General features: G+C 43.7%; 1 protein-coding gene across 1 annotated transcript in view; it reads left to right on the top strand.

Moving 5' to 3' along the window:
* GRM7 (glutamate metabotropic receptor 7) overlaps nucleotides 1–25,433 on the top strand; it is a 513,989-nt gene that overhangs the window by 321,023 nt on the left and 167,533 nt on the right. Inside the window, exon 5 of the mRNA XM_065407326.1 lies at nucleotides 22,000–22,140. Within this exon, the coding sequence (XP_065263398.1) occupies nucleotides 22,000–22,140 (141 nt within the window). The remainder of the gene's footprint in view (nucleotides 1–21,999; nucleotides 22,141–25,433) is intronic.

Raw genomic sequence — 25,433 nt, 5'->3', positions numbered from 1 at the left:
TGAACACAGCTTCTGGGGAAGAGGGACATGAAAGGTGCTCCTTCTGTCTTCTCCTTCTTAGAGCATTGTTGACGCTTTGAGGCTTGAAGTTGGTCCATCATCTATAGAAAAAATATTTGTCCTGTCCCCTTCAGACTGAAAAATGTGACACCTTGTGGGATATTATGCCTGAAGCCTCCCTCTGGATGTAAGGAAGTCCTGTTGAGAATATAAACTTTTCCAGCCAGGGACTATCTCTTCATTGTGCTTATTACAATAGAGACCTGATCCCTGATTGGTTCCTCTAGCTGATACTTCAATACAAATAATAAATAGTAATAATTTCAGATTATTTTACTCTCTTTATATTGATACCAGTGGGAGTTTTTTTCAAAGTAAGGAGTGCTTTAGGGCCCTAAAATGTAGAATAATTAATAATCTGTTAGTGTATTAACCTTTATTTTGCAGTAGTGTCTAGAGGACAGTCAGGTCAGAATCCCATTGTACTATGTGCTGTACAACCATATAAGATTATGATAAAATACTTAGCACTTATGTAGCGATTCCCAAAATAGAGATGCCAATAATTTAATTTCCCTGATTTGCCCTAAGAACAAGAACCTGTATCTGTTTTAGACAATCTCACCTCTATATATCAAAAACATGTCAAACAAGTTTTTTTTCCATTTTGCCCCAGAGTGCCTATTTTTTAATATTTTGACAATCTGAAAGCATTTTTATTATACATGCTAGTAAGTTATTACAATCACTCAGAAGTATTCCCTTTTTTATTGGGCAAGGAGGTCTAGAGAGCTTCTGTAAAGTATCTTAATAGTTCCATAAAAATATGTAGTCTACTGCTCAGACAAGATAATAAAAATGGAAAAATGAGTGAATGCCTTAACATTGATCGCTTTAGTCATTCCACATTTAGCATTTTCATCTCTGATTTAATTTTATTAAATAAAACTACTTTGGCTTGAGTGCTAAAGAAATCAGACAATTATTTGAGAGCAGTTGAGTCCAACTCACAGGCTCAACAGTCTGTAGGAAGTGCTGATTTACTAGAGCAATACCTTTGGACATATAAGTAAAGTTTGTATTTTGATCACGGTCCCTGACAGTTTGAATGTCTTTAATTACTTTGAGAAGAGCAGAGGTGAAATAAGAGAATAAGAAAAAAGCACCATTTGAAATTGGGTTAATATGTTCGACACAAACCACATTGCCTGAGAATGAAAACACTTTACTTTAGGCACAAGAGAATTAAAGTAGGTCAACAATTTTGTTTATAAATTTGACCATATTATTGTCGTCTTTATGTAATATCTGACTCTAGCACATTGTCCCATAAATTGTGATTGACTCATAAAGAAAGATACTTGGTAATGAAGATCAACAATATGTTGAGTAATAAGCCCTGCAGAACTTTTAATTAAAAAAAAATCAGGTTTATTTGCCTCAGTGATTTCACTGTTATAGATGTCCAAAGCAAGCCTGCAGTTCAAAGCAAGATGAGATGATTACGAGTGGTTTAAATAGCGCATCAGAATTTCACCTGGTGTAAATTTGTGTAGCTCCCAATAACTTCATAGGTGTATAGACTTTAAGGCCAGAAGGGACCATCATGATCATCTAGTCTGATCTCCTGCACATTGTGTAACCCACACGCCTCCTGGGTGTGGTGTTCTGTCCCATGTAGTGGCACCAAGACCACTTAGAGATTAACAAGTCTGCTACAGCCTTAGCTAAAGGCCACGTGGCTTTTAGCTCACAGTAGAGGCTCATGCATTTAGCTCCAGAGATCACAGGTTCAATCCTATCCGCCAATGACCGGAGTTTGTCAGTATTATAATTTCAGGCCCCAGAACCTTACCCACCCACTCCTGTAATAGACTCATAACCTGTAGCTGAGTTACTGAAGTCCTCAAATCATGATTTAAAGAATTCAAATTACAGCGAAGCCACAATTTACACTAGTTTACACCTGCAAGAGACCCCTGCCCCATACTGCAGAGGAAGGTGAAAAATCCCAGGGTCTCTGCCAATCCAAACGGAAAGAAAATTCCTTCCAGACCCCATATATGGTGATCAATTATACCCTGAGCATGTTGGCCAAACCCACAAGCCAGACAGCTGGGGAAGAATTCACTGTAGGTAACTCGGAACCCTCCCCATCTAGTGCCCCATCTCTGGCCAACTAATAGTTGCAGATGGGCCACATGCCATTGTAGGCAACTCATCATACCATCCCCAATATAAACTTTATCAAGCTTGGTCTTGAAACCACTTAGGTTTTTTTGCCCCCAATGCTCCCTCGGAAGGCTGTTCCAGAAGTCACTCCTCTGATGGTTAGAAACCTTTGGTTAATGTCAAGCCTAAACTTTTGATGGCCAGTTGATATCCATTTATCCTTGTGCCAGTATTGGTGCTTAACTTAAATAGCTCCTCTCCCTCTCTAGTATTTATCCTGCTTATGTATTTATAGAGAGCAATCATATCTCCCCTCAGCCTTTATTTGCTTAGGCTGAACAAGCCAAGCTCAAATCTCTCATAAGATAGGTTTTTCATTCCTCTGATCATTCTAGTAACCCATCTTTGCTCCTGTTCCCGTTTGAATTCATCTTTTTTTAAAAATGGGAGACCAGAACTGCACACAGTATTCCAGATGAGGTCTCACCAGTGTCTTGTAAAATGGTAATAACGCTTATCTATACTGGAAATACCTCCCCCAGTACATCCTAGGATTGCATTAGTTTTTTTCACAGTCACATAACATTGGTGGCTCATCATCATCCCATGATTGACCAATACACCCAGGTCTTGTCTTTCTCCTCCTCTGTCACCTCCAACTAATATTTCCCCAGCTTATAACAAAAAAATCTTGTTGTTAGTCCCTAAGTGCATAACTTTGCACTGTTAAATTTCATCCTCTTTCTATTATTCCAGTTTTTATGTCCAAATCTTCTTCTAGGATACTCCTATCCTCCTACATATTGACAATACCTCCCAACTTTGGGTCATCCACAAAGTTTTTTTGTGCACACCAGCTTTTTGTGCCACGATCATTAATGAAAATGTCAAATAAGGTTGGTCCCAAGACTGATCCCTGAGGAACCTCCCTCCGTTCTGATAGTTCATCTTTCAATATGACCAAGGATATGATTTAGTCATGGAGGTCACAGAAATCATGGATTTTGTGACTGACTTTGACTTCAGCTGTAAGCGGCGGGGGCAGAGCTGGAGCTGTGCATCCCCGACCCGCGGCTTTGGAGTTGGGGCTGTGCACCCCCGCCACCCATAGCTGGAGCCATGCATCCCTGACCTGCAGCTTCAGCCGGGGCCAGGACTGTGAACCCACTCACAGCTGTGTCAGGAGCCTGGGCTGTGCGCCCCACAGCTGTGGCCAGGGCTGGAACTGGGCTGTGTATCCCGCAGCTTCAGCCAGGACTAGAGCCGGGGATGGGCGCCCTCCTGTGTCTATGGCCGGAGCATGATCTGTGTGCCGCCCCCCTCCCCATGGCTTTGGCCAGTGCTGGATCTGTGTTCTCCCTCCACCCCCATGGCTGTGTCTGGAGCCTAGGCTGTGCGCCCTTCCCCCCCACCCCCCGGTCACCTGCAGCCAGAGCCAAGGCTATATGACCCCTCCCCCCAGCACTTCACAGTTTTGGCTGGGGCCAGAGTTGGAGCCGCTGCTGTGTGTCCCCACCCCACGACTTCTGCCAGAGCTGAAGCCGGGGCTGTGTGCCCACCCTTCCCCCGCATGGCTGCAGTGGGGGCTGGAGCCAGGGCTGTGCCCTCCCCCATGGTGGTGGGACTGGGACTGTCAATCCCCCTCCCCATGGGACTCCAGCTGTCATTCTTTCCCACCCCCCACCGTAGCCCTCTCTCCCCCCCGTTATTTTTAGCAAAAGTCAGAAGAGGTCATGGATCCCATGAATTTTTGTTTATTGCCCACAACTGCCCGTGACTCTTACTAAAAATAACGATGACAAACTCTTAACCTTAAGTATGACCCATTGTCATCTCCCCTTTAACCAGTTCCTAATTCACCTTTCAATTCTTCTACTAATCCCCATCTTTTCCAATTTAAGTAATCATTTTTCATGTGGAACTGTATCAAATTTCTTACTACAATCCAGGTAGATTAGATCTACTGCATTTCCTTTATCTAGAAAATCAGTTGTCTCTTCTCAAAGAGAGGGATCCAGTTGGTCTGGTACGAACTACCGTTTGTAGAACCATGTTGTATTTTATCCCAATTACTGTTTACCTCTCTGTCCTTAACTACTTTCTCTTTCAAAATTTGTTCCAAGACCTTGCATACAATTCAGGTTAAAATAATAGGCCCATATTTTCCTGTGGATCACTTTTTAAATTCTCTAATCATAGGGTATGACTGCTGTGTTTATGGATTCATTAAAAATCCTTGTTATTGGGCTTGCAATTTCATGTACCAGTTCCTTTAATATTCTTCAAGGGAGATTATTCTGGCTCCCCGATTTGGTCCCATTAAGCTGTTTGAATTTGACTTCCACCTCGGATGTGGTAATTTCTATTTTCATATCCTCATTCCCATTAGGCACCCTGCCGCTACCCCTAACCTCCTCATTATTTGTATAAAAACCCGAGGCAAAGTATTCATATAAGCGTTGGACCATGCTTAGATTATGTTTAATCTCCATCCCATTTCAGCAGTTTCACTTCTTCTTTCCTTGTTTTCTCTTTATTTATATGGCTAAAGAACCTTTTACTATTGGTTTTAATTTCTTTTGAAAGGTCCAACTCTTCTCGGCTTTTGGCATTTCTCACTTTTCCCCTACACATTCTGACTTCCAAGAAGTAGCTTTTCTTGCTGATCCATCACTTCTTCCATTCTTTGTAGGTTTTCTGCTTTCTTTTAATAACCTGGTAGAGGTGCTTGTTCATCCAGTTTGGTCTATAAACCTTCCTTCGAATGCAGGCTTCAGATAGTTTCTGCAACTTTGACTTCAAGTAATTCCAGTCCTCCTCCACATTCAGATCCTTGTGTTCTTCAGTCCACTCCACTTCTCTACTTCCCTTCAGTTTTTTTTTTTTTAAGTTTGCCCTTTTGAAATCAAGGGCCCTAGTTGCTGATTTATTTTTATTTATCCTTCCATTCAGTTTAAACTGATGTAGCTCATGATCACTCAAACCAAGGTTGTCGTCTACAACCAGTTCCTCTGTGAGGTCTTTGCTACTTACCAATACTAAATCTAAAATGGCATCACCTCCTGTTGGTTTGGTGACTATTTGGTGAAAAAATCTGTCAGCTATCACATCCAGGAATATCTGGGTCCTAATATTATTAGCAGCACTTGTCCCCACAATTTATATTTGAGAAATAAGTCTCCCATAATCACACAATTCCCAGCAGTATTTATTTAATTAAAAATCGTAGAGGTCTCTATCCATATCCAAATCAGATATTGGAGGTCTGTAGCATACCCCAAGCATTATCCCAGTGGAGCCTATGTTATCTTCTCCAAAGTGATTTTGACCCAACAGATACTGTTTTATCCATTCCATCACTTCTAATTTCTTTACCATCTACCTCATTAATATACAGTGCTATTCCACCACCTTTAGCTTTATTTCCGTCTTTCCTGAACAGCACACACCCTTCAATACCTGTGTTCCAGGCATGACTACTATTCCACCATATTTCTGTTATCCCTATAATATCTGCTTTCAGTTTCTACACCAGTAATTCTAGTTCCCTCATTTTGTTACCCAGGCTCTTTGCATTGGTGTACAGACATCTTAGTTATTTCTGCTTCGCCCAGATTTCTTGCTCAGTTAGGTATAATCATTTTACATTAAGTATCGCCTACCTGACTGTTAGTGTCACTGGTACTGGCACCATTCTCTTGATATCCATTCTCCTACCGTCTATTTTTCCTTTTCTCCATTGCTGTATCCTCTCTTACTTAATTTTCCGCCCACTAAATAGTAGAATCAGACCCGGAGATTACATGAGCATCTCCCAACTCTATGCCTCAAATTCTTAGTTTAAAGCTCTTTTAATCAGTTGTATGAACCTTCATCTCAGAAGTCTATTTCCCTCCCTACTCAGGTGGAGTCCATCCCATGAGAACAGTCCTCTATCCATGAATGCCTCCCAGTGGTTGAACATCCCAAAGCCCTACTGATAGCACCATTGCCTGAGACACCCGTCAATCATCATAATCTTCTTTCGCCTTCACTCTCCTCCCATAGGGACAGCAGAATCCCACGGAAGATGACCTGAGCCTCCATTTCTTTAAGCGTCTTCCCCAGCCTGACATAGTTTCCCCAGTGTGTTCCAGCTAGAATCTAGCAGTATCATTTGTTCCTACATGCAGGACAACCAGTGGATTCTATCTTGCTCCCATTAGGATCCTCTTCAGCCTCAGGTCCACATCCTGTATGTTAGCTCCCAGTAGACAGCGTACCCTTCTGTTCTCCGGATCAGCTCTGGTGACAGGCCTGTCTCCTCCTTTTAATAGAGAGTCCTCAGTCATGTAGACCTGCCTCTTCCTGGTGTTTGTGCAATTCTCCAGCCTTCCTCCTTCTGTTCTTTCTGATTGCAAGTCCTCTTGTCTTTTGTTCTCATTTGCAATCTTCTCTGAGTCATGTTCTATTCTCCTGGGACTCCGAACTCTGTCCATCTCCATTGACTTTTCTTCTCTTCTTGTAGGACTAGCTGCTTTTCTCTTATTCTTTGCCCTGCTACCTTCTGTTACTGCCTGCTGCACCTCTTCGTTTTCCAACTCGGCAATCCTGTTCCTTAGCACTTTTCACTAACTGGCCTTTTCCTCTGCCTTAAATGGATCTACACCAGTTAACTCCATATGAGGATTTGGCCCAATTTAAAAAAAAAATTGGAATTATTCAATTTTTCCTACACCTCTTTTTTGCCACTCTGACCATCTGAGAAGAAGCATGGGGCCAGCAGGGATGCTACTGAGCTGCCATAGCAAGGCAGAGATGGAATATAAGTCCAGCAGCACATTCCTGGCTCCATAGAACATGTTGTCCATTTTTCTCATTTGCAGGCTGTACTTTTCCTGCTTGCATGTGCTTGTCAGGTTCACCATGATAAATGGCTCCTCTGTGAACCTTTGCCTTTTCTCCATAATGCAGCTGTCCATGGAAACCTAAATTCCTACTTGTGAAGCCCATATTATCCTCTAAACCGGTACAATTCCTTCATCCATCTCTACCAAGGAAGCTGAGCATTATGTTCTGAGGCAGAAAATGGGCAAAATATAACATCAGATGGAGGGAAAGACATGAGTTTAACATTTCAGATAAATAATCTTTGGGGCATTGAAAACAACTAACGTCAGCAGGTCTTGTTTTCCAGTTTAGTGTTAGGCTATTGTGGTGATTAACATTTCAGGTATTTTTGTCAAGACTCCATCACCATCTCTATTTCCTAGTTCATTTCACACAGCAATCATGTGTGAAATTTCCACATAGTTGTGCCAACTGATAAGAGGTCTGTGGCATTGCTCTAATTTTCAGAGGAAAGCAGGGAAATGACTGAAAGGTCTAGAAGGGGAAACGGGTAGGTATTTTCTGGTTTTCTTGATTTTAAATTTGAAGCCCTGATCATAGATGTTAAAGATGAAATAACCGTGCTTATAAATAATCTTTTTTTTTTTTTTTGGTGTGGAGCAGGGGTGAAAGTAATTTATAGGATTTACCGGTACTGCCGGAATTCTGAGGGGGCATGGCCTCATCCGGAAGAGGCGTGGCCTCAACTGGAAGAGGCGGGGTCTGTCAAGATTTAAAGGCCCCTGGGGCACCGGTTGTGGCTGGGAGCCCCAGGGCCTTTAAATCAACCCGGGGCTCCCAGCTGCAGAGGTGGCTGGGAGCCCCTGGGGCTCAGGGGCAAATTAAAGGGCCGGGGGCTCCGGCCGCCGCGGAGCTCCGGGCCCTTTAAATCCCCACCGCAGCTCCGGCTACCGGAGCTGTGGGCAGGATTTAAAGGGCTCTGGGCTCCCTGCTGCGGCGGGAAGCTCTGAGCCCTTTAAATCCCTGCCGCGGAAGCCGGTGCGGTCCGGCATGGTGTACTGGCTCTTGTCGGTATGCTGGACCGGACCGGCTTACTTTCACTTCTGGTGTGGGGAGAAGTAAGCAGGAAAGGGTATCTATGGAGGAAAAAGATAACCAAGACACACATGCATTTTGATCTTCATTTGGTTTTAGAAGATTACACTGTTCCTACATGATTCCACTTCCACTCTTTAGCTGCAGTTGGGGTGTGGGAGTACTCTGTTTGATGCCAGAATGTGAAAGTAGTTTAAAAAGCTCCTGGGGAATTCACCAGATTTTTCATGAGTCAAAAGCGATGGTGGAGTTATGGGTATATATTATTTTTAGTGAATTCACGGGCTTCTGAAGGTGGTATTGATCTACAGTACAGGTGACTAAAGCCCCTTATTTATCGTGCCTGTGGGTCGTGGTGCTGTTGCGCATGGCCTGTCACTCTGTGACACCCCCATGTCCCACGAGGGCACTGGCTGCACAGGGAGGTGGGGACAGAAGTGGAGGTTGTGGTACTGTTGTCACCCTCTGGGCAGGAGAGTCTGAGGGGGCCTGCTCTGCTGGATGCAGGTCATGGTCCCAGCACTGCCCCTGGGGGGAATCTAGGGGGGGAGGGATAGCTCAGTGGTTGAGTGTTGGCCTGCTAAACCCAGGGTTGTGAGTTCAATCCTTGGAGGGGGGGACACTTAGGCATCTTGGGCAAAAATCTGTCTGGGGATTGGTCCTGCTTTGAGCAGGGGGTTGGACCAAATGACCTCCTGAGGTCCCTTCCAACCCTGACATTCTATGATCCATATGGACACTGTGCAATATTGGCAGTGGTGCTGCTCTACAACAATACTTCATACTTATTCTGATGAAACCACCCCTTGCAGTGAGAGCATGGATCATTTGCCACTGCCATTCATTGGAAACTACTGACTAGCATGGCAGCTGATACAGTGGTGTTTTTGTGAGGTAAATATTTGTCCACTTTGAACCAGACTAAGACCAGAGAGCGAGACTGACATAGGTGCTAGGTCACATTAGAAGCATCAGATGGTAATGACTTTCCACTACTATCCTATTATCCAGTGTTTATGACATTCACACTATAGTCTTCAGTACAGTTTGATTTAAATTATCATAATCAAATGACCAGTTAGATACAGAACAGGTACAATACACTTTGTTTAGTTTTTAAAGTTCTGACCAAAGAAACTCAGCACTGCTGCTACAACGGATCTGTCTATAGTATGACAGTAGAGTCTAAAGCTGGCTACTAAAAATCTGCCAGTAAAATAGATGTGCTTTTGGGTATATACCTGAAATTAATATTTACAAGACACTGTCCACGTGGTTGTAAAAGTGACCAACATACGAATACAATGATTCAGACACAGGATCACTGGAAGTTCTATTATAGTCTGCTTCTGTCAGTTTCTATTCTATTTGGTCAATTAGTTCTACACTGAAACAGTCTAAAGGCTGGAACCATTTAAAACATCTTTCACATGTGTGTCTAATATTCAGGAAAATATGGAAAACTATGGAAAATGCATTAGAAATGGTGATGACTGACTGTACTTTTATTGTTTTTCTTAAGAAAAAATAGACTATTTGAAAAGAGATTTAGGACATTACTTCACATTCTCATCTAATTCATTTTGAATGAAAACTTCTTCTCTTGTATATTTTTTGAAGCAATTACAAGCTGGCATTTTTCCAAGGGTTAACAAATTACAAGTTAGTTTGAATCCAGCTTCGAACATGTTGTCTAACATTTGAGGCAGTGACTCAATATTAGTCATTATGAGATTTGTGAAATTCCTCTAAAGAGAATGCTTACAAAAATTGCCTGCCCGTGGTTTGGTTTGGTTTTTAATCCTCCTCATCACAGTTTCAGGAAATACCAACATTTATAAAGAAAGTATAACAAAAAGTAATACGGAAAATTAAAAACACTACCTTTTTAATGGGCAGTCAGAGAAAAAAATGTAATTAATTACTGGAATTTCAGACATTTCTCCCCCATCCTTAACTTTTTTTTTTTTTTAGGTCCTGATCCTGCAATGTATGCGCAGATCCTCTGTGCATTCCTAATACGGTCTCACAGTGTAAGAAGTGACCTTATATATGGCCTCATGAATATATATCCCAGTCAGTCAATATTTGGCTAATACTTTAGGATGCCCTATACATTGCATTAATTCCCCCTCCTCCCCCGGTAGCTGGATGTAAGAGTGTCAGATAATGACCTGTGGGCATTGTGAATAAGTAATAGCTACAGCTACTGAAGCTCATCTTTACTGGAGTCACTCTGAAGCAACAAAACTTTGATGTCTTAACTATTTCTAATGAAGATTCTAGAGGAAACCTTGGCCCCATTGGAGTTTTGCCAGCGACTTCAATGGGGTCTGGATTTCACCCTATGTGTACTGAAATTGGCTTGCCTACATCTTGGTATTCTTAATAGAAATATTTTTGTTAGTACCTGCAAATATTACTTCCTTCCATTTTCCTCTTACTTCAAAGCCTGCAGCAAATTGTATAACATCACAGCCCTTAAAGTACCCTTGAAAGTTTTCGTTTTGTGTACCTGTTACCACAAATTGCTAACTTAAAAAAATTATAGATTATCTTTGTCTCTTTTTGAGGGCCTTTTCCTATAAATGGGTAAACACCAAGGACAAAACAAATGGTGGGGGGGGAAGGGGGCTGTTGTCTGGCTTGTGGGAAAAGATGTGTGGCCCCTTTAAGGGCTACATAGCCAGAGAGTGACTTGCTAGGGCAGTTTCAGAGCAGGTCAGCACAGGGACACTGACCCATCCCCATTCCCCAGGTGACTGGAAGAGAGGGGAGACTATTTAGGATCATGCTGGTACAGTAAAAGCCTATTTTTACCTCCACTGGGTGGAGCAGCAGGAACAGCAGCCTAGCAAACTTTGTTCTCTTGTGGTGCCACATAGTAGCAGACCAGTGAGAACAGGGCAGGTGTGGGGGGAAGAGCTCCCTGCAATGCAGTGATTGAAACAGGTGTTTGGTAACGGAGGGGGAGGGAGTTTCATAGACGGGGGAAGGAGCCCTCACCCCCTTCCACTCCTGTGTGGCAGAAATGGGCATTTTGTAGCAGCAGGGGAAAAGGAAGGCTATCATTGCAGGGCCAGAGCAGACTGGTGAGAAGGGGGATTGTCCCTCTCTCCCTTCGTTCCAGCTGGCCATAGTAGGTGTATTATGGCAGACGGGAAGGAGTTCCAAACCCAGCTCACTGGGGATGGAGTGGGGCTCAAGGCACCATGGGAGACTGGGGTGGAGATCCTAGCCAGTGGACCCAGGACCAACGTGGGCAGATCCCAGGTGGTTTGTCTGTCTACCAACCGGATTCCCCTCTACCGGGAAGCAATGTGGATCCTGGGGGAGCAAACACTTTCAGTGGTGAACAAGCTGTGTTTGGGGGTGGGGGAGCCAATAGAGAATTGATTCAAGTCTTCTGGACAATTGCTGCAGAAATAATTTCAGCAGCAACTATACAAATTCAGAAAACAAATTCAGGCTTACAAGGTATAGTGGGTTGCCCAGAGCCAAGACGTTTGAACAAACGGATTGCAGGACAGGAGAGTATGCGTGGCTGGCAGGGGTGAGTCTGACCAGCACCAGGTGGAACTTGCAGGGGCAGGGAGTGAAAGTGAGTCACTTCCGTCCAATGCTGCAATGGGTGTCTGTTGGAGTGACCTCAGTGGGGATCAGGGAACTTGCCCACTTTTCCTTTCAGGGAACCTAAGTGTGGGAGCGGAGGCCATCACTTACTCCTCCCTTCCTGGAGGGCAGGAGATGCAGAACCTTGTTGGGTAGCCAAACTAGCAAATAGGCTACGCAGGGGCAGGGAGGGAGTGTTCTAGGAGCTGTATTGGGGTACTCACACTTTCTACAGAAGCTAATGGCATTGCACAGCTCTTGCAAGCTATACTTCAGTTGTTGCAGCAGCTGGGAGTTTCCATGGATGGGGGCCTGGAAGTGCTACTAATGGAAACCCAACATGGACTCAAGTTTGGGAGACAGACAATAGTCAGGTAGGACAGATCCCTCGCCAGGGAGCAGGGTGACCAGATGTCCCAATTTTATAGGGACAGTCCCGATTTTCGGGTCTACCAAAACCCGTCCGGATTTTTCACACTTGCTGTCTGGTCACTCTACCAGGGAGTGGGAGCCCTTAAGGGGCGGAGGTGTGATTTACAAGTACCCTACCACTCACCAACTGATAGGGGATGTGGTAGGGTACTTGAATTCATGGGCTAGAATTGCTGATCTGGGGTAACTGGGGGCCCACAGGACACTGAGGGTATGTCTACACTGCAGTTAAAAACCCACGGCTGGTCCGTGCCAGCTGACTCAGGCTCAGTTAACCAGGCCTGCAGTTCGCGTCAGCTGGCACAGGCCTATCAGGAGGTTTTAATTGCAGTGTAGACGTAGCCAGAGGGCATCCCAGTGGTTAATCAAAAACTCAATGTGAGCTGACTCAATGGGAGTTCACCTTTTCAGTACTACTAAACACACACGCTGAGAGGTGAATATGTAGACATATTATCACTGTTGCACAGGAGAGGCTGAGAGAGAGAGAGAGTAAGCCAGGGCAGAAAAGCAGGGCAATAAAATGCCAAGGTGGCTAACGGTGGCTAGAACATGGGAAAATTGGGAAGCCACCTTATCTATGCAGGCATTATTGCAGAGGCTTACCCAGACAGAAGCCCAGCATTGTTCAAATATATGGATATAAGCAACTGAATATAAAATATGTTTGGGAGCATGGCTTAGTTTAACTATGATGGACAGTTTTGATTGAGGGCAGCAACACAATCCGGGAACTGGTGGGATATATATCAGATGTAGGGCCCTACCAAATTAATGGTCCATTTTGGTCAATTTCATGGTCATAGGATTTTAAAAATCATAAACTTCACAGTTTCAGATATTTAAATATGAAATTTCACACTATTATAACTATGGGGGTCCTGACCCAAAATGGTATTGTGGATGGCGGGGGGGGGGGTGTCTCAAGACTATTGGAGGGGCATTGCCACCCTTATTTCTGTCCTGCTGCTGGTGGCAGTGCTGTCTTCACAGCTGGGCTTCCGGCTAGCCACTGCCAGGGCCGGCTCCAGGCACCAGCCAAGCAAACTCGTGCTTGGGGCGGCAGATTCTAAGGGGCGGCATTCCGTCCAATCCTAGGGTGGCACGGCCGCCCTTTTTTTTTTTTTTTTTGTTCACTGCTCCAGCCGCCCTGTAGGGGGGAGCGCCCTGCTGGGAGTGGGCTGTGCGCTCCATCTGCCCCAGCCGGTGCCAGGTCTGCAGCAAGCCCGGCAGCCCCCGTCCTTCCCTCCCCACCGACCTTCAATTCACCTGCAGGCGGGAGCGGCGTGGAGCCCTCCCAGCAGGCGGCGTGGTGGGAGGGGCTGAGTGGCAAGCGCCCCGGCTGAAGGAAGCCCTGACCTCCCCCCTTCTCTCTCTCTCCCCCCTGCTTCCCTCCCCCCGCTAGCTGGGGCGCACACTCCGCTGCCCGGGGCACGTCTGCAGCGCAGGGAGTCCCGCTAGCCAGCGCGGCCGTGGGAGGCAGCCGCGAACCGCCAAGTAAGTGGCACTGAAAGTTTGCGCCCTGGCTCCGGCCGCCCTGAACGGTGGTTTTTGTTTTTTTTTTTGCTTGGGGCGGCAAAAAAGCCAGAGCTGGCCCTGGCCACTGCCACTCTCCAGAAAGTCTTGCTGGTTGCAAATTAATCTTAACTAATTGTTGTAGTGTTAGAGGCTACATATGTTGGTTGCCAAATACAATGGAATTTGGGTAACATAGTGCCTTTCTTCTTGGTGATATCCCTGTAAACTTTACAGTAATAAGTATGGTACAAGCAGAGCCACTCTGCATAGAAAAATATAACTCTGGGACTGTCTTAAACTTCAAAATGCATCAAAAGCCATTATTGGCATAAGATGTACAAATGGTGCCAAGTTGTAAATGGCAATCACATTGAGCCTCTGACTGGCACTGGCTCAGTACATCAAGTATCCGGACAGAACTGAGCTTTCATATTAGCAGAGAAATAAATAATGGAGGCTTTATCCCTTGTTATTCATTTGATGCTATTTTCCATATCTCACTTGGTGGCAGGATATTTTAGGGTTTCGATATTATCTCTGTCCTCTCCTTTCTTTCTACTATAGTTACACAGTTTTTCTTTCTTGCTTTTGGATGGAAAAGTCTTTTATTTACCCATAGGGCCTGATGCAAAGCCCATTTAAGTCAATTGGTGTCTTTTTCATTGATTTCAATGGGTTATTTGTTCCTTCTAGAACCTAGATATCTGTGTAGCACTGAGCATTATTTGATTTTCAGCAGGATTATTTGCTCAACTGGTTTAGAAGTTGGTATATAAATCCTGAGGAGTTGCTGATACAATAATACATAGCACTCATATGTCTTGTTCTTGTTTTTAGCCCTCTAACACCTTGTGCTGGTGGTGGTAGAATGTAGTGCTTTGATGTTACACTAGATATTCTATTATCTTTTCTGTTTGGTGATGAGCAAGAATAATTGTCTTAGTTCTGCCCTAGTGCCATAGATCGAAGAATTTCTGAATGCAATGTTTGATCGCAAAACCGCAGGTGTAAGATTTCTCTTGGTGCATTGTCTCATTTGTTATATTGGAGCGTGCAGTTACATTTTGGGCTGCCAGTTTCACTCTCCTATAATAGGATGGGTTGGATTATACCATCAAATAATTTGAGCAGGGTTCTGATTAGAGGTTTTTAGGTATCTCAGGCACAGAAAGCTGGTAGTGCTTTTTCTTTAGTGCTTTTATAGCCATCCTGGAACATCCAGATGCATTTCTTGTTAGACATTTATTGTGTGGTTTATGATGTGGTCTAGTTCTATGCCCGTGAAGTAAAGGCTGACTTTGTTTTCAGGGTAGTTTTGCAAGATCATGATGTTGCTTTTCTCTACACTTAGTGGTGGAACCATAAATGGGAAATGAATTAGTACTGCAGTTAGGTTAATGATGTACTGAGTTATATTGCTGCTGAGGATCCATCCCTGTTTAATCCACCTTTTTGTTTGAAAACATCTACTCCTCTACCCCGATATAACGCAGTCCTCGGGAGACAAAAAATCTCACCGCGTTATAGGTGAGACCACGTTACATCAAACTTGCTTTGGCACCCCCGTTCCTTGTTCCCTGACCGCCCCCTCCAGAGACCCCTGTCCCTAATCATCCCCAGGACCCCATCCCCTACCCAAAACCCCTGTTCCCTGTCCCCTGACTGCTCCGACCCCTGACAGGCAGTCACCGGCAGCGGCGGGAAGCGGAGCAACGCAGCCCCAGCCCGCTCCACTCCGCCACCTCCCAGCCGCGGCGCTCCTCTTCCCGCCGCCGGTGAGTGTGGGGAGGTTGGGGAAAAGGACGCCCCCCCATACTCACCTGTGGCGGGAAGCAGAGCACCGCGGCTGGGAACTGGCGGAGTGGAGCGGGCTGGGACCAGGCTGCTCCACTTCCACCGCTGCCGGTGAGTGAGGGGGGATCCCTTCCCCCAAGCCCTTCCCCCCGAGTGACACGGCTGGGGCCAGGATGAGGGAAGCGGAGTGGGCTGCTCCCGGCCCCCCGCTATTCCCCCAGGCCACTCTGGGAATGCGGGGACTCCCAAATTGCCCCCCCCCCACACAGCTCCTGCCTCCTAGACCCTGGGGAGGGGGAGCCCCTGACCGCCCCCGAGACCCTCTGCCCCTTATCCAACCCCTCGGCCCGGCACCCTTAACACACTGCTCAGAACAGGGTGTCAGAGCTTTACCGCGTTGTATGCGAACCCATGTTATATCGGGTCTCGTTATATCGGGGTAGAGGTGTATTTGCCTGTTCTCTGTTGTTATCCTAAAATGATTGGACTGGTATGCTAACAATTATGCCATATGTTTTGCCTCTGACTCCATTTTGTAGCATAGGGTACCTGTCAAAAGATAGGTTATTGAGCTAGATGGACCATTGGTCTAATCCAGTATGGCTGTTCTTATATTCAGATTAAGTCAGCTTCTCAAACTGTTTTACTGAGAGGAACTGTTGGTCACTACGTCTGGATTATCTTTTCCCGTGGTATATTTGTTGTCAGATGTTGGGCTACATGCGTGTGTTCTCTCTGCATGCTACACCGGCTCTGGCCAGGTAGCCCGTACAGCAGACTCTGATTGAACTGCCCAATAACCACAGATCCATTAGTAGTGAAGGTGTTCGGTCAGTTTATTGTCGATGAAGCATGGTATTAGTGCCCTGTACTTGCTACAAGTACACTTAATACGTGTATGCCTGTGACTATGGAGGCAGCTCAGTAAGTGATAGGATTTTCCACTGCCCCATAGGCTGGACGAAGGGTTAAAGCGAGGTATCCGGAAATTTATAGACAGAGACAAACTGGGATAAACAACTTACGTATCACCTTACGTGTTTCATGACATGTTTCTTACCTCCCCTTGTACTTTTCTCCTGATATTCATTACTTCTGTCAAAACATTTTAGCGTACGCTAGGTTGGGGTGTTCTTGTGCTGGCCTGCTGGAATGTGTTTAGCAATGCTAGAAATACTGGTGCCGAGTTCGTGTACTGGACACTGGCTTGCAGGCAAGCATCTGCTTTTGACAGGGCCTGACTCTTGCTCATAGCATAACTTTTGCTGACTTTGGTTCAGGCCCCAGGCCTTGAACCAGGCCCATATTCAAGCTCTCTCTTTCTACTACAGAAGGCAGAGTGCCACCAACTGAACCACCTGTGACAGTCACCCCACACCCCAAGGGAAAAACAGGGGGTTTGAACCCCGAAGAATAAGCATTTGTATCAACTGGTTGTATACCAAGGTCTTTTATGAAAACTTGTAATGTTCTGAACTTGATGGTCCTTATTAGCTATGTATGCAGACTGTGGTTATGAATCTGTGTATTTATGTATATAGAATACTGTGCTCGTGACTTGTATTACAATTCCAAGTACACCTTATAGCAGGGAGGAGCTGCTCCCATGCCAGTTGTTTACACAAAACTAACTTCAAATACCCATCTGTTGTCCAGCCAGGAAAAGACAATGGTGGACCATTACAGTTAATGGGGATATACTGAAACAACTTGAAACTGAAAAGAAAACCCCTGTCTTGGAAAAAAAGGAGAGGGGGAATTTCCTGCACCAGGAATACCCATAGTTTGAGAGAAAGGGAAAAAACTGCAAACCCTTAGGCTAGGTCTACACTGGCAACTGAACGATAAAACTTTTGTCTTTCAGAGGTGTTAAAAACACACACACCCCGAAAGACAAAAGTTTTGCCAACGACAAGTGCCAGTGTGAACAGCTGTTTGTCGGCAGGAGAGCTGACAAAAAGTGGCTATACTGCACGCCTTTTAGCGACACAGCTGTAGTGAAACAGCCCTGTTGCTAAAAGCTGCGTAGTGTAGACATAGCCCTAGAAGTGGTTTGAAGTGAAGGACATCCAGAAATTGAGAGGCAGGGACAGCCTCTAAGCGGGAAGCTGTCCACGAGAGGCTGGGTCCTCTCTGTGTTTGGGGGCAGGTTGGGAAACTGTTTAGAGGCAGTAGACAACTTATATTAGAAAAGAGAATTTAGCGAGTATAGACGCGTAAAGCCGGAAGCTGTGACTTTGTGTATTTTCCTTGTAACTTGTATGTGTTCGCTTTTCCTTTCTTCCTTACCCCCAAGCAAGTCTCTGGTGTGCAGTGTGGGTCCCAAAGTGAACTGATAATTGGGGGCAGGCATCACTCCGTCAGTGGTGACGGACCAGAGGGGGAAAGTCTGAGTGTCTGGTGGTTAAGAAATCAGGGTAGATGGATTTGGGAAGACTTGGGACTGCAAGGGTTGTTGTGGTCACCATGCAAGGAGCAAGTAGGCTGGTGGAAGCCAGGGTGAGATCTTTATGCTTATGGGCTAGCTACTGGTATTAAGGTTCTGAGCTATAGCAGCATGGCATTAAGGTGCCCAAGGTTGCAGGGCAGGCAGTGACAAAACTCCTTATTGGTCTGAGTGATCCCCAAAACACCACACCACTATTACCATTTCCTAGAGCATGTATTGCTTCAGGTTCTTGGGAGGTCTCCCATCCAACTATTGACCTAATCTTATCCAGCTTAGCCTGTGAGATCTAAATGGAGTTACAGTCACAAAGTAGTATGGCTAAAGAAATAAAAGCAGTAGAAACCGTGATTGGCTGTTGTAGTGAGTTCTGATACTTTTTGGGGGAGCAGGGGGATACCCATGTGCATGCTGGTAGGCTGTAATTCAACTATCTTCAATGTCTGCTGTGTTGTTGTAGCTATGTTGGTCCAAGGATATTAGACAGAGAAGGTGGGTGAGGCAATATATTTTATTGGAACAACTATTGGTGAGAGAGAGAGAAGCTTTCTGTGTAGCTCAAAAGCTTGTCTCTCTCTCACCAGCAGAAGTTGTTTCAGTAAAATATATTACCTCACCCACCTTGTCTCAGCCTATCTTCAATTAATATTTGAAAGGAGGTCAGAGTGTATTGATCTTTTGTCTTTCACGTTTTCACGTTGGTTAACATCTTTCTAAATAGATTATCCCTTGGCTATAAAAATAATAAAGGTTAGTAATTGTGTCTGTCCTTCTTTATTTGGCTCCATATGGATTATTTCTTTACCAAACAAACAGACAAAGGTTATTGTTAAAATAAAGAGATGGATTGAAGCAGGCCAATCAGAAGCCAGGCAGCCATAAGCCTGAGGCACACTGCACCATTTAGCTGGGCAGGAGATTTCTAATCCTGTAATGCATGACTTGTTTTGAGAGTGTAGTGATCACTGCTGTCATTGCTCTCTCATGCTGCATGAAGTCCCATTAATATCTGTCAGTGTAGTATCACCCAAACTGATTCTGCTGTCTGGGCATTTGAACCACACTGACATTCTGATTCTTTTTTGTTTTGTATTGTTTTCATACCATGCCTTTCTGTGATCTTTATTTGTTACTGGGCTCTAGGTCAGATTTCTGACATCAGGCTAGTGTTTAGGTTATCTCTCCATTGATTTTCAATAATGTTTCTGTATGAGAGCATAATGATTGTCTCATTTCACTCACCTAGTTATGATTGGGGCATTTAGTGCATTTAGTACCTCATCTGGTGAACGAAATGCCCCAATAACAACTAGGTGAGTGAATGAGACTCTCGATCGAACTCATACAGAAACATGATGATAAAAGACAAAAACACCATATTGCCTATGTGTGAACTCTCTTCACAAAGGGATCACAGTATATCTCACCTCTTAGTCCTCATCCTCAAAGGAAACCTGCCCAACACCTTCAAAAGATGACCCCGAGAGCTTAAATTGATAACTTTGCTGAACACTTAAAAATCATGGACTGAATAGAGACACTAGATTTAAGGCATTTTACAACAATCTATAAACTACTTAGCCTCTCTCCCCCCCCCCCCATGAGAGGTGTTAAAAGGACACTTTGTCTTGAATGGCCCCTTGAAATGTGTGTTAACTGCTTATGCTAACATTTGTCCCACTTTGCATTTATCTTTGACACTGAACTCTGGTCTATACTATAAAGTTAAGTCGATGCAAGGCAGCTGATGCTGCTCCAATTCTGTAAGCGCCTATACTAAAATGTCGCTCCTGCTGATGTAACTCGCTCGCTATGCTGACTTAATAATTTTACCTCCGTGAGAAGCATAGCGCTTAGGTTGATGTTGTTAGGTCGACCGTGTCAGTGTAGACACTGCGTCACTTACGTTGACTTTAGTTGCTTCCAGGAGGTGTCCCACAATGCCCAATCGTGACCGCTCTGGTCAACATTTTGAACTCCATTCTACTCCATTTCCTGTTTGCTCAGCGTGGAGAGCTCATGTAGCAACTGCCCAGCTGACCTTGCCAGCTGACCTTGCCAGCTCCACACAGAAAACATGCTCCTGCCTGGAGAATACAAGAGGTGGTAGATCTCCCAGGTCTGTGGAGAGAGGAGGCTGTCCAGGCGCACATCTCATCCAGCTGTAGAAACATCGATATCTATGAGCACATTTCTCAGGGAATGTGGGAGAAGGGCTACAACAGGGATACACAGCAGTGCTGTGTGAAAATCAAGGTGCTGCGGCAGGTGTACCAGAAGGCAAGGGAGAGCAGAGCCAAAAACATGCCGCTTCTACAAGGAGCAGCACACCATCCTGGGGGGAGACCTCACCACCACCACCAAGAGCCCCATGGATACTTCGGCGGAACTGGATGAGCAGAGACACCCTCTGTCTGGGTTCAGGTGATTAATATTGGTTGCAGATTTTCTGACAAAACTTTTTTTTTTTGGTTGGAAAACGCTGATGGGACCGAACCAAAACATTTTGTCAGGACAGGTTTCTCAAGTCCAGGGTGGAATTTCTGGTCAAAAGCAGAGAGAGATTCAGTCCCCAAAATAAGCCAGTTGTTAGGGATGTGGGAGAATAGGGTTCAAGTCCCTGGTCTGAATTATGCAGAGTAGAACTTGAACTTGGGTCTTTGATTTGCTAGGTGAATGCCTTAATCCCTGGGCTATCAGCTATTCTGGGATGGGATTTCTCTTTCTCTGTGGTTTTAAAAAAAAATCAAACCAACCCACCCACAAACTTGACACGTGTCCATTTCATCCCATTGCAGACCAGGAACGCTTTTGAAATCTCAGTTTTGTGGGATGGGAAATCCAATACATCATTGCTATCTCTTTATCATCAGAATACTCAACAATTGCCAACTGTGGAAAATATCAGGTTTCTTACAAATTTTTCTTTTCTGACTCTGTCATAAGTACAGTGAGGTAATAAGAAAGTGTTACTTCCACATACACAATACTGCCTGCCCCAAGCATTTAAAACAATATTACATTTTAAGTTCTTTTTATTTGCTCTTCTCGTTTTTGAGCCTGTAGGGTTTACTTGGGGGCACATTTTCAAGCTTTTATCTGGAGTCACGAGGTCTATACACTTCTTAAAAAAAAAAAGAAAGCTGACATTCTCATATCATCACATGCCTTCAGAAGCTTTAGAAAAGGCGTACAAAGTCATGAGACTCATGATAAAACTGAAAGAGTTGAGTAGAGAAGTTGCTATGCATAATCAATAAGTGTGGAAGGCTGCACGTAGCTCAGTCATGGAAGTCTTAATATCAGGGCTTCTGAAATCTTGGGCAAACTTCCACTGCATTTTTTTTTTATTGAACCAGTTCCTCTCATAACAGAATAATGTTGTATGAAGGTTTCCTGAGGAAAGCTGTTTTGCTCTTGCAGCCCAGGAAACTGCCTGTGGCAAGATTTTTCTCTAGGTTTAATAACCGACTCTCACAAGTCTGACCTGAGAAACTTTTACTGTTTTCACATTAGGACATATAATTCAAGAGTCTGGTAACTGGAGGTGATTTATAGTTGCCTTGCAGAAGTTTTTCCTCTATCCCCTGACCAATACCTGTGTGAAGCAGATGAACAGAAAATGTGTAATAAGAGAACATAGGCCAAAACAGGTTATCTAGATAGTGGACAATGGATGAGAAATACATAACGGTAAAATTATGTCCTCTGGAGATGTTAATTATAGAATTATAATTCCGCTGATCTCACTCATAGTTCCCAGCATATTTTCATTTATCTCTATATTTCTCTGTCTCTTTATCAATCTATATTTAGTCCATACTTATTGTTTATAGAATCTAATAAATATCTCATAATGTACAATTATTTTATATGACTTGAGAACTTACAATGTGTGGCAGAATCATCTACTTATAAAGCATAGTTGATAATACAAGACATGAAACTGATGTCCATTCTTTCCTTTAGTCTCTCTCCGCTAACTATGTAAACGTCTGCTGTATATTCAAGAAAATGTAAACGGTGTATTATTTTTAGGGTCTCAGTAGTTCCAGTAAAAACACTTTCCCTATTTCAGCTTTCTGCTCATTTCCTTTTAGGATTTGATACCTACTTTACCACGCGCACCCTGGAGAATAACAGAAGAAATGTGTGGTTTGCAGAGTATTGGGAGGAGAACTTCAATTGCAAGTTAACGATTAGTGGATCAAAAAAGGAAGACACAGACCGTAAATGCACAGGTAATTTCATTCACTTCACCCTTCTTCTTCTGTTGTATGTGGTCCATATAGGACTGTCTGCATAGCTGATGCATGGAAGCTTGGCAGCTTAGTTGGATACAAATTGAAAAAATAAATTGAATTTTAATAGGTTGTAGAGAAAATGGAACAAGAGCATAAGCCTTGCAGGACAGGAGAAATACATGGTGAGAGGCAAAAATACATTCTTTCATTTTCTTTTTCTACTGTCCATCCAGAAATAATTGACATTTTCTATTGATTCTGTGGATTCAGGGGAATATATGGTGGCTGGTTGAGTTTGCATTTTGGTTTTGGTTTTGTTTTTTTTAAGACAAATAACTTCATAAATATGGGTTTGTCATCTGGCCATGAAATATAAAACATTTGGACATATACAGACTGTATGTTCCTGATTCAGAATGTTTTGAATAGCAATGTTACAATAAGTTCTGTATTTGAACTCCGCTTTTGAGGAAATGTACCAGTAGAAATTGTGATAATATGGTACCATGTATTCTAATTTTAGTTACTATAACACTGCTGTCAAGATTCTCATTTGAATAAGAAAGTGTTCTTCTAGTTTTGCCACAGTAATATAGAAAGCCTCAATTTTGTAGCCATCTTGCATGTATTGCCTGGTGGGCCTGTGGGTCAGCTGTGACTGTCAGATTCATTGCCCTTTTCCTTTTTTTTTATGTATCTCCCATTTTTGGTCTTGAAAAATTTAATGGGCATTTAAAGTGCAATGTTTTCTAGGAGGGTCTCTTCATGGTTAGTCTGGTTCAGGAGATTTATTTTCATCAGAAAGATGCTAAGATGATGATAGGAATTTCATAACCTCCTTCCTCTTCTCCCATCTCTCACAAGAGCATACTGATCCAGCAGTTCTCCACCACTATGTTCTCCATCCTCAGTGGGATTGTTATGGGGTTGTGGGCCCCGTTTCCAGTCTTCCACGGAAATGAGTTTTGACACTCATTTTCAATAACTTCCTAAAACACACTGGGGAACCCTGGATCAGGTACCAGGAGCTATCTTTAAAGTGCTGTGAGATCAGTTTTATTTTTTATTTTTGAAAGTACAATGATAAAGAATTCTGGAATGTGTTTGGAGATGCAAGTGGCGTTTCATGGAGTGAAAAATTAAAGTCTTTGAGTGTGTTCTTTTGATTTAATATAACTGTAGCTTCTTTATTTTAAACTTAGGAGGACAAACGGTCCACGCTGTATGTAGTGATACAGTACATTGGACAATGGTATATTTTGCTAAAGGAAATGCATGAAAAAATGCCTATTCCTAGAATTATTCACACAGGGGCCTAACTAAGTGTTGGGGAATGTTCTGTGAGGACAACCTCGCATTGACAGGATGATTACTTTATGCTGAGTTAGGCTGCGGTTCCACGTACCATTAAGAGTAATGCAAAATCAGATGAATCTATTGATCTGAATACTGCACTTGCAAAAACAGTCCCAAATTTCCTAAAATGGTCACCCAGTTTCACAAATATATCCTTCAGAGATAGACAAGCGGTTTTCCAGCTCTATAACTTGTGTCAAGCTGGGCCATAAGCTATCCCTGAAGTTATACATAGATATATTGCACATTCTTCACAATCCCTTTCCTTAACTCTTTGTTCGATAGGCTAAGCAGAGTATCACATGTTGGTTTTGATACATACATAAGCACCGATTGACAGAATGGACCTCCCATTCACCTTAGTCATCTCTGTGCTAGAGGTTTCCTTGGTGTGACCAATAAGATCTTCCTTTTCAGTTTTGACCGCTGTGGTTAATGATGGACATTTGGCTTGATACAAGGATCTCAGAATTTGGTCCAAGGGAAATTAATGCATACGGGGCTTCTCCTGGGCAAAATACTACTTTTAGTGTCATTTGGCAGATCTTGTCCATGATCTTCTGCTTCGTGTCCCATATGCCAGTGGAACTCCTGCACATAGAAAGAAAGCAGAGTTGGGTCTGAAAGGAAAACGTTGGCATTAAAGTCAGCGACATGCTGAGTCTCTCATCTAATGGTAGAATTTGGCCACAAATTAAGAAATTATCTTTAAGGTAATTTATTTAAATGATTTGCCAGCACGTCAGCATTGAGACTCTTAAAGTTCCATTGGAGTAATAGTCTCTTGTGTTGTTCTTTCTAAACCTTCATTCACAACACTTTGTGAACAAGTGAGATGTTAGACTGCAGACAATGAGTTTCCAAGAGGAAGGAAGGTCCAATGGTTAGTATATGAGCCTGGACTTGGGAGAGCAGGGTTCCATTCCCTGCTCTGCCACAGGCTTCTTGTGTGACCTTGGGGAAAACACTTAGTCTCTGTGTTCCTGTAAAAGGAGGATAATAGCACTTCTATATCTCACAGGGGTGTTGAACGAACAAATACATTAAACATTTGAAAGGTGATAGGGTCTGTGTAAGTATTATTGATAGCTCTAGGGCTAAATCCTACTAATCTTACTCATGTGAGCAATCCAACTCTTCTAGAAGAAAACTTCATACAGGGATAAAAACCTGTAGGCTTCTATAAAACTACTGTTCTAAAATCCTAGAAATTTGTAGTTGGCTATTGGTACCTTTTTTTCTGCAGGATTTTTTGACCCATTCTGTAACAAGGAATATAATGCTTTATTGATTTTTAGAAGCTCCTTAAAAAATATAGAAGTTACCATTTTCTATTAAATTCTATGAAGTTTTTCCATAAGAGCACTGATTACAGTGGGACTATTCATGTAACTAAGGTGAACAGGAGTCTGTCCTATGCTAGTAATATAGCCTTGGCTTTCTAGAGGCAGTGTTCAGAAAATGATTACTCTGTGTTGCTGCTGACCTGCAGAGCTCCATAGGCCTCTTGGGCTTCATTGCTGTGGAAACTATTCAGAGTTCACATTAGGCATTCCATGCTGCCTCTGATTTCATCTCTGAGCCTGTAGCACTAGTTGGTTTCATTGCCATATGATGACTATCATACAGACAGCTGCTGCTCATGACTATAGGACTCCTCTGAACATGTTTAGGAACTGCACTGGCAATTGTAAACCAGGCTGCGTCAGACATCAGCCAGGGAAAGACTCCTAGCCAAATGTGCCTCTTCCTCGCACATACTTTTCAAGGCAAATTCAGCCCAGCACGGAGGAGCTGTCCAAAGTCCTCCACAATTCCACTGTACGTCTATGGAAAGAGGCCACAGCAGAGCAGCTGTGCAGGGATCTCCATGCCAACTCCATGCAGGTGAACACAAGTGGAAGCATTGGGCAGGGAGTGAGGGGCAGGAGTAA

This window comes from Emys orbicularis, chromosome 7 (assembly GCF_028017835.1).
Source record: "Emys orbicularis isolate rEmyOrb1 chromosome 7, rEmyOrb1.hap1, whole genome shotgun sequence".
NCBI lineage: Eukaryota > Metazoa > Chordata > Testudines > Emydidae > Emys > Emys orbicularis.
The sequence above is the reverse complement of the archived record's forward strand: the minus strand, read 5'-3'. Positions and strand labels throughout refer to the sequence as shown.